Below are 17,388 nucleotides of genomic sequence, written 5' to 3' on the forward strand. Positions count from 1 at the left end.
TACCACTAGAAATTATAGTCATGACAACTGAACAAGACAGAATTGTTGCATTGTGACCAAATGGAAGGACCTATAAGCTGTTAATGAAAGGGTTTTTTTTCTTTGTTGTTTGTTTTTTGTGTATTATTGTATTTGAATGAAAAAATCCAAATAAAAATTAAAGTTTAAAAAAAAAAAGAAAATGCAGACGGAACAAAACAGAAGACTTGATACTGCAGGCCTTAAAGAAAGAGGGGAAAAAAACATCTTTAAACTAAAAGGGCACTCAGTAGAGTGCATACCTCCGCCAAGCCAAATACTGTATTATCAACACCAAACTCAAATCACTTGAACTGAGAATCATACTAAAGCTGGACACCAAATTTCATCCAAATCTGTTCACTACGTTTTGAGTTACGTTGGGAACAAATAAAAAATCCTGGATCCACTAAAATGTCTGGATCCTGGATCCACATACCTATCCGGATTTGCATCAAAATCTAATCAATTGTTCCTTGGCCCATGGCTCACCTTTCCTCCAAATTTCATCTAAATCTGTTCAATACTTTTTGAAGTACATTGGGAAAAAGCAAACAAACAGAGCTGAAAATATAACCTCCTCCAACAATATTAGTGGAGGTAATTACACATTAGACATTACACATGACATCCAGACACCAAATGCAAACAAGACACACTTATCTCTAAGTCAGAAAGTAAGGTAGGTGCATACAATGTTATGTGGAATAATTTTTCCAGGTAATAAAGTGACAGTGAATTAATAAAGATGATAAAAACAGAAGAGTAAAGATAAATGCAGACAATCTGAGGTAGGCAGAGAACATGAAAAGTATAAATGTAGATACTAAGACAGGCAGATGATGTGCAAAGTATAAAGGTGTGTTGTTGGTGTTGTGCTTGAGTAAATTGTAATATTATTCATATTGCATGTTTATTTTTTTTCTTGGACCAACACTTTCACTCTGTTGTTTTTCAGATCATGAATCGCCTCTATAATGTGAACAATAATTTCCCGTATGATAACAGTCTCCTGGTGTTGGACATGGTTCTGAGTTCACTATGGGGAACCACACAGCCAATCGACTGGGAGAACGTAGCCCGCCTAGTTCCTGGTTTCACTCCCAAAGAGGTAATTAAGAAGTAAAAGTTGGTTACTGACCTCAAGTCAGAATAGAAAGCAGTGTAACGGAGCCGGAAACGTATGAACTCGCCGTATGATAATCAAACGTTTATAAACCTTGCTCTCTTTTTACACTATTTTAACCCTAGTTTGCCTGCGACCCTGCAGAACAGGATAAAGCGGCTAGAGATAATGAGATGAGATGAGATATTAATAATAATAAACATCTTCCTTTGCATTATAGCTCATATTTTGGATCAGATTACATAGTTTACATCAAAAATATTCATCAAAATGTTTCTCATCAAAATATGATTTAATTGCCTACAATGAATTAAATTTAAACAAGTTTTTAATTACTAGATTGAATTAAATAGAGTGAATATGGTTAATTCATGTAGATGTCGTATTAACATGATCTAATTACATTATAAAATCTTTTGAGGATGTTGGAGCTGACGAGAAGAAACAATAAAAAAATAATAATTAACATGGAGTGGTAAATGTGATTTTCTCATAAAGTGACATTAGAAATGGCTGGTGTCATCACTAATATGTCTCACATAACAGACTTTTAAACCATTTCCTTACAGGGACATTCATAGATATTGAAGTCTTATAAGATGTCTAGACTTCTAAGAGGGCATAGACATGTGTCCAAAAGTGCAGCCCAGCACTTTTCATGTTACCAGCAGCGCCTCGTGAACATAGATTGTGGTTGGGGCAGGACGGCATGAATAACCACTGAGCCTCAGATCAATTTAACTCTAGAGTCTGTGACTATATACTATAGACTACTCTCCATACTACCCTGTAATACCCCATAATGGCCAGTTGAGAGCCAACAACATACAGCATATAGTTTAGCAGCCTACAGTCGAGCATGGGGCAGCGTGAGTCCAACCCCAACGGAGCTCTAGTCTTTGTTTACAATCACGTGACCTTTTTCCCCTCCTGGTTCATGTCTGTTTTCCAAGTGACGGGCAACAATCAAAGCTGGCGTCCTAGTCAAATACCCGTCTGTCGTCATCTTGTGGAAAACATTCTACATCTGACCATGTTAACAAACTAGAACCAAAAACAAAATCAAGATATCAAGAAAAAAATTAATTTATGCAGTGGATTGGACCCCTACAGCTTAAAAAAGACGGACTTTTCAAGTCTGTGAAGATTCTCAGTCATCCAGGTCATAGTAACTGTGGGTGGTAAAAGAGAGCAACTGGACTTGCTTGAAGATTCTTGAAGATGTTTCACCTCTCATCCGAAAGGAACTGAAGAAGCCTTTCGGATGAGAGGTGAAACGTCTTCAAGAATCTTCAAGCAAGTCCAGTTGCTCTCTTTTACCACCCGCAGTTACTATGACCTGAAGAAGCCTTTCGGATGAGAGGTGAAACGTCTTCAAGAATCTTCAAGCAAGTCCAGTTGCTCTCTTTTACCACCCGCAGTTACTATGACCTGGATGACTGAGAATCTTCACACACGTTTCCACGCACTTTGGGATGAGAACCCTTCGACTGGTGCGGGAGTATGAGAGGACTTCCAGAAAACTGGCAGACTACAGAAACCACCTGCGTTTCAACCTGAGATGCCGACACCCCACTAGCCTATGCCAGCATTCAACGGTCAAAGGACACAGAGCTGAAATAATCCCCCAAAAAGCCCAGAAGCAGCTCCTCAACAAGAGAGTGAGACAAGTACATTTCACCAACACAGAGGCAGAACAACTTAGACTGAAGATATCAGCTGCTCTGTCCAGTGCAAAAGCACCCCCCTCCAACCTCACCAGCCAAGAAAGGAGGGCTCTTACATTGCTTCAAAGAGACCGGAGCATCACCATCCTTCCTGCTGACAAAGGGAGATGCACAGTGGTGCTAAACACAGCGGACTACCACTCAAAGATGACCAGTCTCCTCAGCGACACAACCACCTATGAAACCTTAAGGCGGGACCCCACCAGTTGTTACAAAAAGAAAGTTGTTAGCTGCCTGCAACAACTAGAAAAGGACCAAGCCATCAACTGATCTCTGTACTACAGATTGTACCCTGAGGAAGCCATTCCTCTCATATACGGACTCCCCAAGATTCACAAGGAAGGAGCTCCACTCAGACCCATCATCAGCAGTATAAACTCTGTCACCTATAGCATTGCCAAACACCTAGCCACCATCCTTGCTCCTCTTGTTGGGAATACGCTACATCACATCAAAAACTCCCAAGATTTTGCTGCTAAAGTTGCAGACCTCAAACTAGACTTAGATGAAACCATGGTTTCTTACGATGTCACTTCTCTTTTCACCTGCATTCCCACCACAGAAGCAGTCGAATCTGTTAGAAAACGACTCCTTCAAGACAGCACCTTACTGGATAGAACGAACCTCACCACGGACCAGATTTGCACCCTGCTTGATCTCTGCCTGACTACCACTTATTTCCAGTTTAATGAAAGTTTTTACAGACAGAAGCATGGATGCGCCATGGGATCACCGGTGTCCCCTATTGTGGCCAATCTTTACATGGAGGAAGTGGAATATAAAGCTTTGACCACTTTTTCAGGAGTTGCTCCCAGCCACTGGTTCAGATATGTGGATGACACCTGGGTTAAAATCAAAACCCATGAAGTGGAAGCCTTCTCTAAGCACATCAATGCAGTGGATATCAACATCAATTTCACCCAGGAGGATGTCAATGGGAATAATCTAGCCTTCTTGGATTGTGATGTACACATTAGACAAGACAGAAGCCTTAGCATCGAGGTCTACCAGAAACCCACACACACGGACCAGTACCTACTCTTCAACTCTCACCACCCACTGGAACACAAATTGGGGGTCATTAGGACCTTGCAACACAGGCTCAGAACATCCCTACAATGGTAGAGGGAAAAGAGAAGGAGCAGAATCACATCAAGAAAGCACTTCAGGACTGCGGGTATCCCAACTGGTCTTTCTTCAAGAGCAGAAAAAGGAACATAATGGACAAAGAGGATAACAGGAACAAACGCAAGAACATTGTCATTCCCTACATTTCTGGTCTATCTGAGAAACTCAGGAGGATCTTCTATAAACACAACATTCCGGTACATTTCAGACCCAGTAACACCCTGAAGCAGAAGCTGGTCCACCCTAAGGACAGAATACCCAGACACAAACAGGACAACGTAGTGTATGCAATTCAGTGCAGTGAGGAATGCACGGACTCATATATTGGGAAAACAAAACAACCGCTTCACAGGCGTATAGCTCAACACAGGAGAGCCAGTTCCTCAGGCCAGGACTTGGCTGTCTACCTTCATCTTAACAACAAAGGACACTCATTTCAGGATTGCAACGTACGCATTTTAGCCAGAGAGCATCGTTGGTATGAGCGAGGCGTTAAAGAAGCCATTTTTGTCAACCTGGAACGGCCATCACTGAACAGAGGTGGGGGTCTAAGACATCATTTATCAGCCACCTACAATGCAGTCCTTGGCACACTTCCCAGACAATTGAGCCCATGTTTACATTAGACCGTATCAGCGGATCATCAGATTAACGTTTTTAAAACGATTAGTGTGCACACAGCAACACCAATACACGATTCGCGTGCACACAGCAATACCAATACACGGATACGCTCAGCTCCGCAGGCATCCTGCGCTCCAAATCACTCTGCCCTGAACAGCGAGTGCCCTCTGGAGGGTGCGCACTCCGGCCCTGCGCAGCTCACACAGCGCGCGAGTGAAGTGCACAAGCTGTGATTCGGGACTGAGCCGCTGTGTGTGTGATCCCAGCGCAGATCACTTACCACTTGCAAGTGGAAGGATGGCAAGCCTAAAGACAATCATAACTACACAATGGGCAATATCTGCATCAGTATTTGCAGTATTTTCATACTTTTATAATCTTTAATGAAAGGTGATACAAGGCGGAAGTCCGCGTCGTTTTTCAGCAGTCGCGTCACATGACCAACGCCAGCGAATCAGGAAGGTGGATGTCACAGTGACGTTGTCCAATGAGACGCCAGCTAGAGCTCAGCACAGCGTATCCGTGTATTTTGAATGTTTACACAGCACCGGAGCTGACACGATCTGGATTGAATACGTGGACGCTGGCGGATTCCCGTTTCCAGGCATTTCCAGGCGGTTTAATGTAAACGGACAGTGCATCCGCGAAGAAAACGAGACAGATACGGTCTAGTGTAAATGTAGCCTCAGATGAGCTTTTCATCCATGAGAGGATGAATACCTGATACTCCCTACTAGTCAGACAGAACTGAAGAAGCCTTTCGGATAAGAGGTGAAATGTCTTCAAGAATCTTCAAGCAAGTCCAGTTGCTCTCTTTTACCACCCACGGACTTTTCAAGCAATTTCAACAACTTTCCAAACATACAGTTTCTGGACATTTCCAATTATCTGGTCGTCCAAACATCGTTTTACACAAAGAATCAAATGAGAGCTTTCAAAAGTCTTGAAGCCTATAACTTTTTCATTTGTGGCTGGGTTCATGATGTTGGACTAAGACTTCTAAAGGACAGTAATCGCCTTATTTTTGCGAGGGTGAGTAATATAAGCCGAAGTGTAGGATGTGATTCGAGTCGGAGCTGCTGGAGGCATTTCTGCAACAATAACTTGCATTTTATTTCATGACATTTCAAATGCAACTCAGACTTATGAACTGACATCATCGGACAACCTGAAAAAATACGGAAACAATCGAGTTTCACTCGAGGCCGACCTCCAAATTAGTTTCATTGTTTCATCAATGGTTTGTTTTACAACATCCAAAACATAAGAAAACTCCTTTAACATTAGAAGTTTTGATTTTAGATCTATAAAGTTGATGTACGTACCTTTAACAAAATGACAGCTGAAACACAAGCATGTGGACTCTCGATTCCTTTTGAACACAGTGAAAGGTTTGCGAGCCATTTTTCATGGCATCTTTTTGAGATATTTTTCATTCTTCACCCTTGTGCACGACTTCTTTTGGTATCCTATAATACCTTTTGTCTTTATCTCGATTTGATCGGTTTGAATATCCAAATACAGAGCAACAATCTTCCATATTCTGAGGCAAAATGCAAGAAACTACTGTAAAGTGACTAACAAATATAGTGCCTGCCCGTCAGCTGGAAATCTGAACACATAATGAGGCGGGTCACTACCGGAAGTGACGTTGATTGCAAACAAAGAATTAGCATTTGTTGCAATTCTCCTTTGTGACCACTAAGGGCAATAATAATTCAGCAGAAGCTAAATGGGGCAGTGAGCTCACTTCCCCATGATGTATTCGACAAATAGCAACTTTTTTCAGTGTTGGTTACTCAGAAAGGGTAATTGAATTAGCTTATTAATTTAAAATGTGTGTAGCTTGAATGAGGACTTTATGAAGATGAACTCTTGGTAAATAGTTGATTTATGTACAGATGCTAAAAAAAATTTTGAGGCTCAATAGCTGCTGTAATTTTGCAGTGGTGGCTCAGTGGTAAAGGCTTTTGGTTGTGGATCAGAAGGTTGCGTTAATTATTCCTAAGAAGTTTAATAATCCTCGGAAAGAATTTCACTCTATATGTGACAACAAAAGCTGTCTTCAAATCTTCATCTTAATTTAATTAGTAGCTTGATACCGGATAGGGTGAGACCAAACTGCTCCATATACATTTATCTTTTTGGTCTGGTGTTATTCTTGTGTGTGTGTGTGTGTTTAGTGTGCACGCAGGTTTGACGAGCTGAAGAGCACAGGGAGTTTCCCCCTAGTAGACGAGCAGTGTAACGCGCTGACTGGGGCCAGTGGCTCTCCATCTGAACCGCTCTCCGCTTACATCCGATCCACTTTACTGGACCTTACTGGGGAGACACGGACCAATCAGAGCACACTCTCAGTGTCAGGTAAGGAGCAGTGTGTGTACAGGAAATTGTTTGAACCCAAATTTGATATTGATCCTAAAAAATCTAAAACTATTGGATATAAAGTAAGAAAATTAAAAAGAACATTTGGGAGAGTGTACATACGAAACACTGCTACAGAAAGAAACCATATCTTAAATTATTCCCTGCTCAGAGACACAGTTCAACACAACACTTAAATCAGATGCGTTTGAAGGAAAAACTCTACCTTCCACACAATTTGCTCGAATATTAAAAACCATATTCATATAAGCTGATTACCTGATGCAAGTGCCTTTAGGCTTTTAAAGGAAGAGTTCAGCCAAAAATAAATTCTAAACAAAGTCCTCCTTACTCTAAATGTCATCAGTCAGCCATGTTTGCCCCAAGTTTGCTCATTTATGTGACGGCCAAACTGGTAGCTGTAGCTTCGCATAATTGTTGGCAACACTGGGAAAATACACTCACCGGCCACTTTAATAGGAACGTGTTGTTGATTGTAAGATCCCTGTTCTTGGCTGCAGGAGTGGAACCCAATGTGTTCTTCTGCTGTTGCATGCTGAGATGCTTTTCTGCTCACCACGGTTGTAAAGAGTGATTATATGAGTTGCTATATCCTTCCTGGCAAAAAAGCTCGAACCAATCTGTCCATTCCCCTCTGACCCTCTCTGATCAACAAGGCGTTTGTTTCCACCCACAGAACTGTCGCTCACTCACTCAGTGTTTTTTGTTTTCTGCACCATTCTGTGTAAACTCTAGAGACTGTTGTGTGTGAAAACCCCAGGAGATCAGCAGCTTCTGAAATACTCAAACCAGTCCATCTGGATCAAACCAACACCCATACCACAGTGAGAGAAAGTCACACTGTGAGATCACAATGTTTCCCGTTCTGATGTTTGAATATTAACTGAAGCTCTTCATTTGTATCTGCATGATTTGATCCATTGTGCTGCTGGCGAGGGATCGGCTGATTAGTGAACTGCAGAAAACAGCAGGGGGATGGGTGTCCCTAATAAAGTGGCCAGTGAGTGTAGCTCCAGTACAAAACTAAAGGGGAAAAAAAAACTTGACAGCAAAAAATTATGCCCTTGCTCATTTAATACATTTAAAGTATGGGATTTTTTTTAAATTTCCATTGCACTGTACTTTTTAAGAGGAAACGATCATTAAAGTGTTTCAGAGAGACTTTAGTGTATTTGATAAAGTAAGCCAGCTAGCTAAGTCAATGATTAGCAGAATTTTGTTTGTTATACTTTCACAAATGTATATATCTATAGATATATAAATCACTGGGAATGATGATTTAAATCATGACTCAGATCCTTAAATCTACCTGTGACAGATGTGAGCTAGTTTACTAGCAGTTAACGAGATGACTAACCCGAGTATGTGCTAATATTATTTGCAGGATTGTACAGTTACACACTAGCAGCAAACCATGTCAGCTAATGAGCAGAGGCTTTAGCGTGTGCATTGTTCTTTCTCAGGACTGAGCGTGACCCCTGTTATTCGAGGAGCCAGTGTTGAGACTGAGAACACTGTGAGCACAGAGGATGAAGAGAAGGAAGACCGAGGAAAGAGGTAAAGCTAGATTTATTGATACTGAACACTCTTAGAAAATAAAGAACTTTATTGTACCTTTAAGGGTACAGTGGCCTGTCAGTGGGACAGTACTCCAGTCTTTCATGAGTTACAGGATCGGATCAAATTCATGCTTTTTTGCAGTCTCTCTCTCTCTCTCTCTCTCTCTCTCTCTCTCTCTCTCATATATATATACATGTACACACACATTGTTGCTTGAAAGTTTGTGAACCCTTTAGAATTTTCTATATTTCTGCATAAATACGACCCAAAACATCATCAGATTTTCACACAAGTCCTAAAAGTAGATAAAGAGAACCCAGTTAAACAAATGAGACAAAAATATTATACTTGGTCATTTATTTATTGAGGAAAATGATCCAATATTACATATCTGTGAGTGGCAAAAGTATGTGAACCTTTGCTTTCAGTATCTGGTGTGACCCCCTTGTGCAGCAATAACTGCGACTAAATGTTTGCGGTAACTGTTGATCAGTCCTGCACACCGGCTTGGAGGAATTTTAGCCCGTTCCTCCGTACAGAACAGCTTCAACTCTGGGATGTTGGTGGGTTTCCTCACATGAACTGCTCGCTTCAGGTCCTTCCACAACATTTCCATTGGATTAAGGTCAGGACTTTGACTTGGCCATTCCAAAACATTCACTTTATTCTTCTTTAACCATTCTTTGGTAGAACGACTTGTGTGCTTAGGGTCGTTGTCTTGCTGCATGACCCACCTTCTCTTGAGATTCAGTTCATGGACAGATGTCCTGACATTTTCCTTTAGAATTCTCTGGTATAATTAAGAATCCATTGTTCCATCAATGATGGCAAGCTGTCCTGGCCCAGATGCAGCAAAACAGGCCCAAACCATGATACTACCACCACCATGTTTCACAGATGGGATAAGGTTCTTATGCTGGAATGCAGTGTTTTCCTTTCTCCAAACATAACGCTTCTCATTTAAACCAGAAAGTTCTATTTTGGTCTCATCCATCCACAAAACTTTTTTCCAATAGCCTTCTGGCTTGTCCACGTGATCTTTAGCAAACTGCAGACGAGCAGCAATGTTCTTTTTGGAGAGCAGTGGCTTTCTCCTTGCAACCCTGCCATGCACACCATTGTTGTTCAGCGTTCTCCTGATGGTGGACTCATGAACATTAACATTAGCCAATGTGAGAGAGGCCTTCAGTTGCTTAGAAGTTACCCTGGGGTCCTTTGTGACCTTGCCAACTATTACACGCCTTGCTCTTGGAGTGATCTTTGTTGGTCGACCACTCCTGGGGAGGGTAACAATGGTCTTGAATTTCCTCCATTTGTACACAATCTGTCTGACTGTGGATTGGTGGAGTCCAAACTCTTTAGAGATGGTTTTGTAACCTTTTCCAGCCTGATGAGCATCAACAACGCTTTTTCTGAGGTCCTCAGAAATCTCCTTTGTTCATGCCATGATACACTTCCACAAACATGTGTTGTGAAGATCAGACTTTGATAGATCCCTGTTCTTTAAATAAAACAGGGTGCCCACTCACACCTGATTGTCGTCCCATTGATTGAAAACACCTGACTCTAATTTCACCTTCAAATTAACTGCTAATCCTAGAGGTTCACATACTTTTGCCACTCACACGTATGTAATATTGGATCATTTTCCTCAATAAATAAATGACCAAGTATAATATTTTTGTCTCATTTGTTTAACTGGGTTCTCTTTATCTACTTTTAGGACTTGTGTGAAAATCTGATGATGTTTTAGGTCATATTTATGCAGAAATATAGAAAATTCTAAAGGGTTCACAAACTTTCAAGCACCACTCTCTCTCTCTGTGTGTGTATACACATGCGCGCACACACACACAGTGGATATAAAAAGTGTACACACCCCGTTAAAATGACAGGTTTTTCTGATGTTAAAAAAAAATAAGACCATGATAAATAACTTCAAAACATTTCCCACCTTTAAGGTGACCTATAACCCGTACAATTCAATTGATAAACAAACAAATCTGTTTGGGGGAAAAGCATAAAAAACGTACAATAAGCTGGTTGCATAAGTGTGCACACCCTTAAGCTGCTTCAACAAAGTATTAGTTTTTGATTTAATTACAGTATTCAGTCTTTTTGGGTTCACACCTACCATCAATTAAAATGACTCTGATTAACCCCAAATAAAATTCAGACATTTCCTCAGTCGCATCCTCCAGCAAAAGCCAGGGTTCACAGAGAGCTTACAAAGCATCAAAGGGATCTCACTGTTGAAAGGTATCAGTCAGGAGAAGGGTACAAAAACATTTCCATGGCATTAGATATACCATGGAGCACAGTGAAGGCAGTCATCAAGAAGTGGAGGAAATATGGGACAACAGTGACATTAGCGAGAACTGGACGTCCCTCCAAAACTGATGAAAAGACAAGACGAAAACTGGTCAGGGAGGCTGCCGAGAGGCCTACAGCAACACTGAAGGAGCTGCAGGAATTTCTGGCAGTACTGTTTGTGTACTACATGTGACAACAATCTCCCGTATTCTCCATATGTCTGGACTATGGGATAGGGTCAAAGAAAAACATCCAGGCCTGGCTAAATTTTGCAAAAAAATACATCAAGTCTCTCAGAAGCGTGTGGGAAAATGTGTTCTAGTCTGATGAAACCAAGGTTGAACTTTTTGGCCACAATTCCAAAAGGTATGTTTGGCACAAAAACAACACTGCGCATCACCAAAAGAACCCCATACCCACAGTGAAGCATGGTGGTGGCAGCATCATGTTTTGTTTTGTTTTTTTCTTCAGCTGGAACAGGCGCTTCAGTCAAAGTGGAGGGAATTATGAACAGTTCAGAAAATACCAGTCAATTTTGGCCCAAAACCTTCAGGTGTCTGCCAGAAAGCTGAAGATGAAGAGAAATTTCATCTTTCAGCATGACAATGACCCCAAAAAAGTTTTGGAATGGCCCAGCCAGAGCCCAGACCTAAATCCAATTGAAAATCTGTGGGGTGACCTGAAGAGGGCTGTGCACAAGAGACGCCCTCGCAATCTGACAGGTTTGGAGCGCTTTTGCAAGGAAGAGTGGGCAAATATTGCCAAGTCTAGATGTGACAGGCTGATAGACTCCGACCCAAAAAGACTGAATGCTGTAATTAAATCAAAAGGCGCTTCAACAAAGTATTAGTTTAAGGGTGTGTACACTTATGCAACCAGCTTATTGTACGTTTTTAATTTTTATGTTTTTCCCCCGAACAGATTTGTTTCTTTTTCAATTGAATTGTATGGGTTATCGGTCACAGTAAGAAATCATTCATGTAAAAAAAAAAGCATGCAATGAAAAGATATGTTGCCCGCTATGAACCCCCCCCACACACACACACACACACACACACACACAATTTTTTTTCAATATTTTCCGTAAAATGTGTTCGTCAATAATCCCAGGTTATTTTTTAAAAAGCAAATTAAAAATAAGCGCTGGATAAAAGCCCATCTATCTTATGTAAATAAAAATACAAATTTCACTCTCCATTGGTCAAGTGTTTGAGATACGTTGCCTTGTACTTACGATCAGGTTCCCTGTTGTGGTACACGTACATCATACAGTCGTAAAAGCCATTAAAAATCAGGTTGATACAGTCTCTTAATTATGGAGCTTTGCTCCGCCCACTTCCTGCACGGGGCACTCTGCTATAAAGAGGCGTGACTGTATTGATTTCTGTTCTGTATTTACTTTCTTATATCAATTATATTTGTCGTGTGTTTTTTTTTGTTTGTTTGTTTTTATGTATTTCAAATGTTAAAAGCTAAATTTACAAGTTTTGTAGATAGATAGATAGATAGATAGATAGATAGATAGATAGATAGATAGATAGATAGATATTGTGTGTCAATGTTATAATTCATAGTTTATCTAAGGTATCTTTTAAAATGATTATTATATGTTTAGAAATTGTTTTACAAATTGCATACTGCACCTTTAACTGTTGCTCTTGGTCTCTCCATCTCAGCCCCATCATGGTGATCCATGTGTGTGATGAAGCAAAGAACCTGAAGCAGGATTTTGAGTGTCCACGTGACCTGTTGGTCAGAGAAATGCGCTACTTTGCCGAGTATCTCTCCATGGATGCCCAGCGCTGGGAGGAGGTGGACATCTCGGTGCACTGCGATGTCCAGATCTTCGATTGGCTCATGAACTACGTCAAGAGAAGCTCTGTGGAAGATGAACCCGGGAAACCTGTCGACAAACCAACTCTGGGTGAGATACATCGAGTCTCCTAACAGCGATTGTGTGCTTGTTGTGATGTTTGATGTATGAAAGTAAAGATATCAGGCTCGGGTGTCTTGGTGTGTATTGTGTGCGTTTGATGTTTGTTACTGAATGATGAGCTTTTCTTTCATGTGTGGTGTGTGGAATGATGGCGCATGGGGTTGGTTGTGATGTGCTCGTTTGGTCATGGTGTGCCGTGTTTGGTTTCAGAGCCCAGCAATGTCATCTCTATCCTGATCTCATCCGAGTTCTTGAAGATGGATGCTTTAGTAAGTGAGGTTACTTTAGTAAGTGTGTACATGTTTTGTCAAGTGTGTATCCTCAAAGCCTCAATCACAGATTGCTGAGCTGTCAGCAAGGTTTAACAGTGTTTAACCTTCTACTCAAATCAGTAGTATGTCTACTGCTGTTTAAGAGTGATTAAAGTACCCCTGCACTCAAAAACAGATCTGAACCATAGCAGACCAACACCAGCAAAAATGGTGGATCAGATATCGGAGATAAAGAAGCATTTATTTGTCACATGCATACTCGAGCACAGTGAAATTCCCCCTTTAACCCATCTGAAGCACTGAACACACACAAGTGAGCAATGAACACATACACACAGCAGTGGACAGCTATGTTACAGCGCCCGGTACCTCGCTCAAGGGCACTTCAGCCCAAGGCCGCCTCATGTTAACCTAACCACGTGTCTTTGGACTGTGGGGGAAACCGGAGCACCCAGAGGAAACCCACACAGATACGGGGAGAACATGCAAACTCCACACAGAAAAGCCTGTCGGCCACAGGGCTCGAACCCGGAACCTTCTTGCTGTGAGGCGACAGCGCTAACCACTACACCACCGTGCCGCCCCAGTTTCATATAACTAATGAAAAAGACATAATACTCAACTAGCTTACTACTTTAGGATTCTGATTATATAGATTGATGTTTGGGTCAGATTTATGAATATTTTTCTATTAAAAAAATATTCTGAAAACCTTTCTGAAGAAAATAGACTCAAGAGCTCAGCTTTTGATGCCACAAAATAGACTTTGACCCTAAGATAGATATTTAGTCAGTGCCTGAAAGCAGAGCTTCTGATGAGTTTATGAGCAAAATATTTGCAAGGCCACAAAATCACCCTGAATAGAATAATAAATTCTCCTCAGTTCCTCATCTCATCTCATTATCTCTAGCCGCTTTATCCTGTTCTACAGGGTCGCAGGCAAGCTGGATCCTATCCCAGCTGACTACGGGTGAAAGGCGGGGTTCACCCTGGACAAGTCGCCAGGTCATCACAGGGCTGACACATAGACACAGACAACCATTCACACTCACATTCACACCTACGCTCAATTTAGAGTCACCAGTTAACCTAACCTGCATGTCTTTGGACTGTGGGGGAAACCGGAGCACCCGGAGGAAACCCACGCGGACACGGGGAGAACATGCAAACTCCGCACAGAAAGGCCCTCACCGGCCCCGGGGCTCGAACCCAGGACCTTCTTGCTGTGAGGTGACAGCGCTAACCACTACACCACCGTGCCACCCCTCCTCAGTTCCTGATTGAGGTTTTAAGAGCCAATCCTTTATTGACAATTGTTAAGTGTGAATGTTTCAGTAAGTGTAAATAGTTGATTCCTGTAGGTTTAGCGCTGGGTATCTGTGCGGCGAGTTCAGCACGCTGCATGTCCTGTGATATCCAATAACCGTATCACATTAAATGAAGAGGGTGGAGTTAAAGCATGTACTTATGGTAAAGTGAAACATGATTTCAGAACCTTTTTAAAATGGCCCTCAAATACACTCCCTGGGCACTTTATTAGGAACACCCATAAACCTGCTGATCTCTGCAGTTCTGTAACCAGCCGATCCCTCGACAGCAGCATGAGGCATCAAATCCCACAGATACAAATCAAGAGCTTCAGTTAATGTTCACAATGTTCAAACATCAGAACGGGAAACACTGATCTCACAGTGTGACTTTCTCTCACTGTGGTCTGGGTGTTGGTTTGATCCAGATGGACTGGTTTGAGTATTTCAGAAGCTGCTGATCTCCTGGGGTTTTCACACACAACAGTCTCTAGAGTTTACACAGAATGGTGCAGAAAACAAAAAACACTGAGTGAGTGAGCGACAGTTCTGTGGGTGGAAACAAACGCCTTGTTGATAAGAGAGGGTCAGAGGGAAATGGACAGATTGGGTCGAGCTTTTTTGCCAGGAAGGATATAGTAACTCATATAATCACTCTTTACAACCGTGGTGAGCAGAAAAGCATCTCAGCATGAAACAGCAGAAGAACACATTGGGTTCCACTCCTGCAGCCAAGAACAGGGATCTTACAATCAACAACACGTTCCTATTAAAGTGGCCGGTGAGTGTAAATTGCACCACCTCCAGAGGTTTATTTTTGGTCAACATAGTTCATGCATTTTGAAAGCAATGCAGCCCCAGTCCACAGTTTTAAATATCGAGGTTTGTAGTACTTATGCAGCTGCAATTTCTCAACCTTTCCGATTTAAAAAAAAAAAAAAAAAAGGTCAAAACAAGCCAATTATAAAACTGTTTGCTTGTAGGACAACGTAGTCCAATATAAGGAAAGACAGAGTCTCTGCTCATTGTCTGAAAGGATTGTATTGAACTCGTATTGTACTCAAATCACTAAAATATAATATACAGTTTGAATTTGGGTTATTTATCGATGGAAAGACTTTCATAACTTTCTAGTCACCTCTGACTTGTGACTGCATGTGGATGATGATTATTAATCAGTTATGTTCATTAGGGAAAGGTTAAATACTGTGTCTACAGGTGGAGGAGTGTATTCAGTATTGTCACGAACACATGAGTGCCATTGTCGCCACACCCTGCAACATGAGCTGCATCAACAGCAACCTGGCCTCACGCATCGCTCTGCAGTTCACACACAACCAGGCAGATGACATCAAGGACAAAAAGGACAAGTTTAAAAGGTAAACCAGTATTTTCAAAGAAATGATAAGGATCAATCACCAAAAAACAGCAAAATGTAATCCTTCTCTAAGCTTCTAATCTTGCTGTGATGGATGTGCATCTTTCAGTAAAGTTTTCCAGAAGAAGATTGAAAAGCTGTTTGATCCAAGTTTTGAGAATCACGACTCACCAGGAAATGCTGCTACGCTGTACAGGTCAGAGAAAAATGTGTAGAATGGACCTCCCCTTAGTCCTTGAAGAGCATTTCCATATACTGAAAACCTTAATATTTTGTGCAAAATAGCAAAAGGATGCATTAATAATGCCATGCTGTGGTATAAAGGTGAATAAGTTTGAATGTCGCATCTTCATTTCTTTTCTTCTTCTTTTTCATCTTACTCTTCTCTTCGCTGTCTTCCCACAGGTGTGGTCTTTGCCTTAAGTGTCTCACCAAAGACACAGAAAGAAAGATCTCCTGCGTTCCGGGGAAAATCAACATTGACCATCATGGGGACATCGTCTACACACACAGCAGGTACATATATATCTCTGTAGTTATGTCTGCTTCTTGCACATACACTCACCGGCCACTTTAATAGGAACCTGTTGTTGATTCTAAGATCCCTGTTCTTGGCTGCAGGAGTGGAACCCAATGTGTTCTTCTGCTGTTGCATGCTGAGATGCTTTTCTGCTCACCACGGTTGTAAAGAGTGATTATATGAGTTGCTATATCCTTCCTGGCAGCTCGACCCAATCTGTCCATTTCCCTCTGACCCTCTCTTATCAACAAGGCGTTTGTTTCCACCCACAGAACTGTCGCTCACTCACTCAGTGTTTTTTGTTTTCTGCACCATTCTGTGTAAACTCTAGAGACTGTTGTGTGTGAAAACCCCAGGAGATCAGCAGCTTCTGAAATACTCAAACCAGTCCATCTGGATCAAACCAACACCCATACCACAGTGAGAGAAAGTCACACTGTGAGATCACAATTTTTCCCGTTCTGATGCTTGAAGTGAACATTAAAGCGAGACGGCCTTTCGATTTCATAAACTCGGTGAAATTTAGTTGCGTCTGAAATGTGGTGATTGTGATATCTGTTTATTTCTGTAATATCTCACAAAATATCAGGCCATTCTGTGGCTGGGAAGTTATTTAATTTGAGGGGATTAAAGCAAATAATGTGCATGAAATCGCTCGCTTGGCGCAGTCAAGCAGACAGAGGAAGTCCGTGTGCGCATACGCACATTGTTAGGACTAGGACTGTTTTTGGCCTCTAGAGGCCGCCACTGTTCCTGTGTTTTGTGTTTGTGTTAATTGCCTAATTATCTTCACCTGTGTCCTTAATTAGTTTGTCTATTTATACCCCTGAGTTCAGTCCTCTTGTCACGGAGTCTTTGTGCTGTTATGTTTATCTCCAGTTTCCTTTGTACTGTGTTTTTTGATCTTCTTAGCTTTTGAATTTTTGCACTTTGCTTTTCTTTTGAATTATACTCTTTGGGTTTTTTTTTTTGTCTTTTGTTTTGCCCTGTATATAGTGTATATAGTTTAAATAAACCTTTTGATTCTTTTTCTACTTCCGCCTCACGCCTCTGCATTTGAGTCATCCCCCTGGTGGCCTAGTGGGGGTTTGCTG

At 41.5% G+C, this 17,388-nt stretch overlaps 1 protein-coding gene across 1 annotated transcript in view; it reads left to right on the forward strand.

The window, feature by feature from the left end:
• Window positions 1-17,388, forward strand: part of sanbr (SANT and BTB domain regulator of CSR) — a 66,450-nt gene that overhangs the window by 8,092 nt on the left and 40,970 nt on the right. Inside the window, exons 2-9 of the mRNA XM_060934810.1 lie at window positions 977-1,129; window positions 6,807-6,987; window positions 8,472-8,565; window positions 12,558-12,805; window positions 13,028-13,086; window positions 15,615-15,775; window positions 15,884-15,970; window positions 16,180-16,290. Coding sequence (XP_060790793.1) covers window positions 980-1,129; window positions 6,807-6,987; window positions 8,472-8,565; window positions 12,558-12,805; window positions 13,028-13,086; window positions 15,615-15,775; window positions 15,884-15,970; window positions 16,180-16,290 — 1,091 coding nt within the window. The 5' untranslated portion in view covers window positions 977-979. The remainder of the gene's footprint in view (window positions 1-976; window positions 1,130-6,806; window positions 6,988-8,471; window positions 8,566-12,557; window positions 12,806-13,027; window positions 13,087-15,614; window positions 15,776-15,883; window positions 15,971-16,179; window positions 16,291-17,388) is intronic.

This window comes from Neoarius graeffei, chromosome 11 (assembly GCF_027579695.1).
Source record: "Neoarius graeffei isolate fNeoGra1 chromosome 11, fNeoGra1.pri, whole genome shotgun sequence".
Lineage (NCBI taxonomy): Eukaryota > Metazoa > Chordata > Actinopteri > Siluriformes > Ariidae > Neoarius > Neoarius graeffei.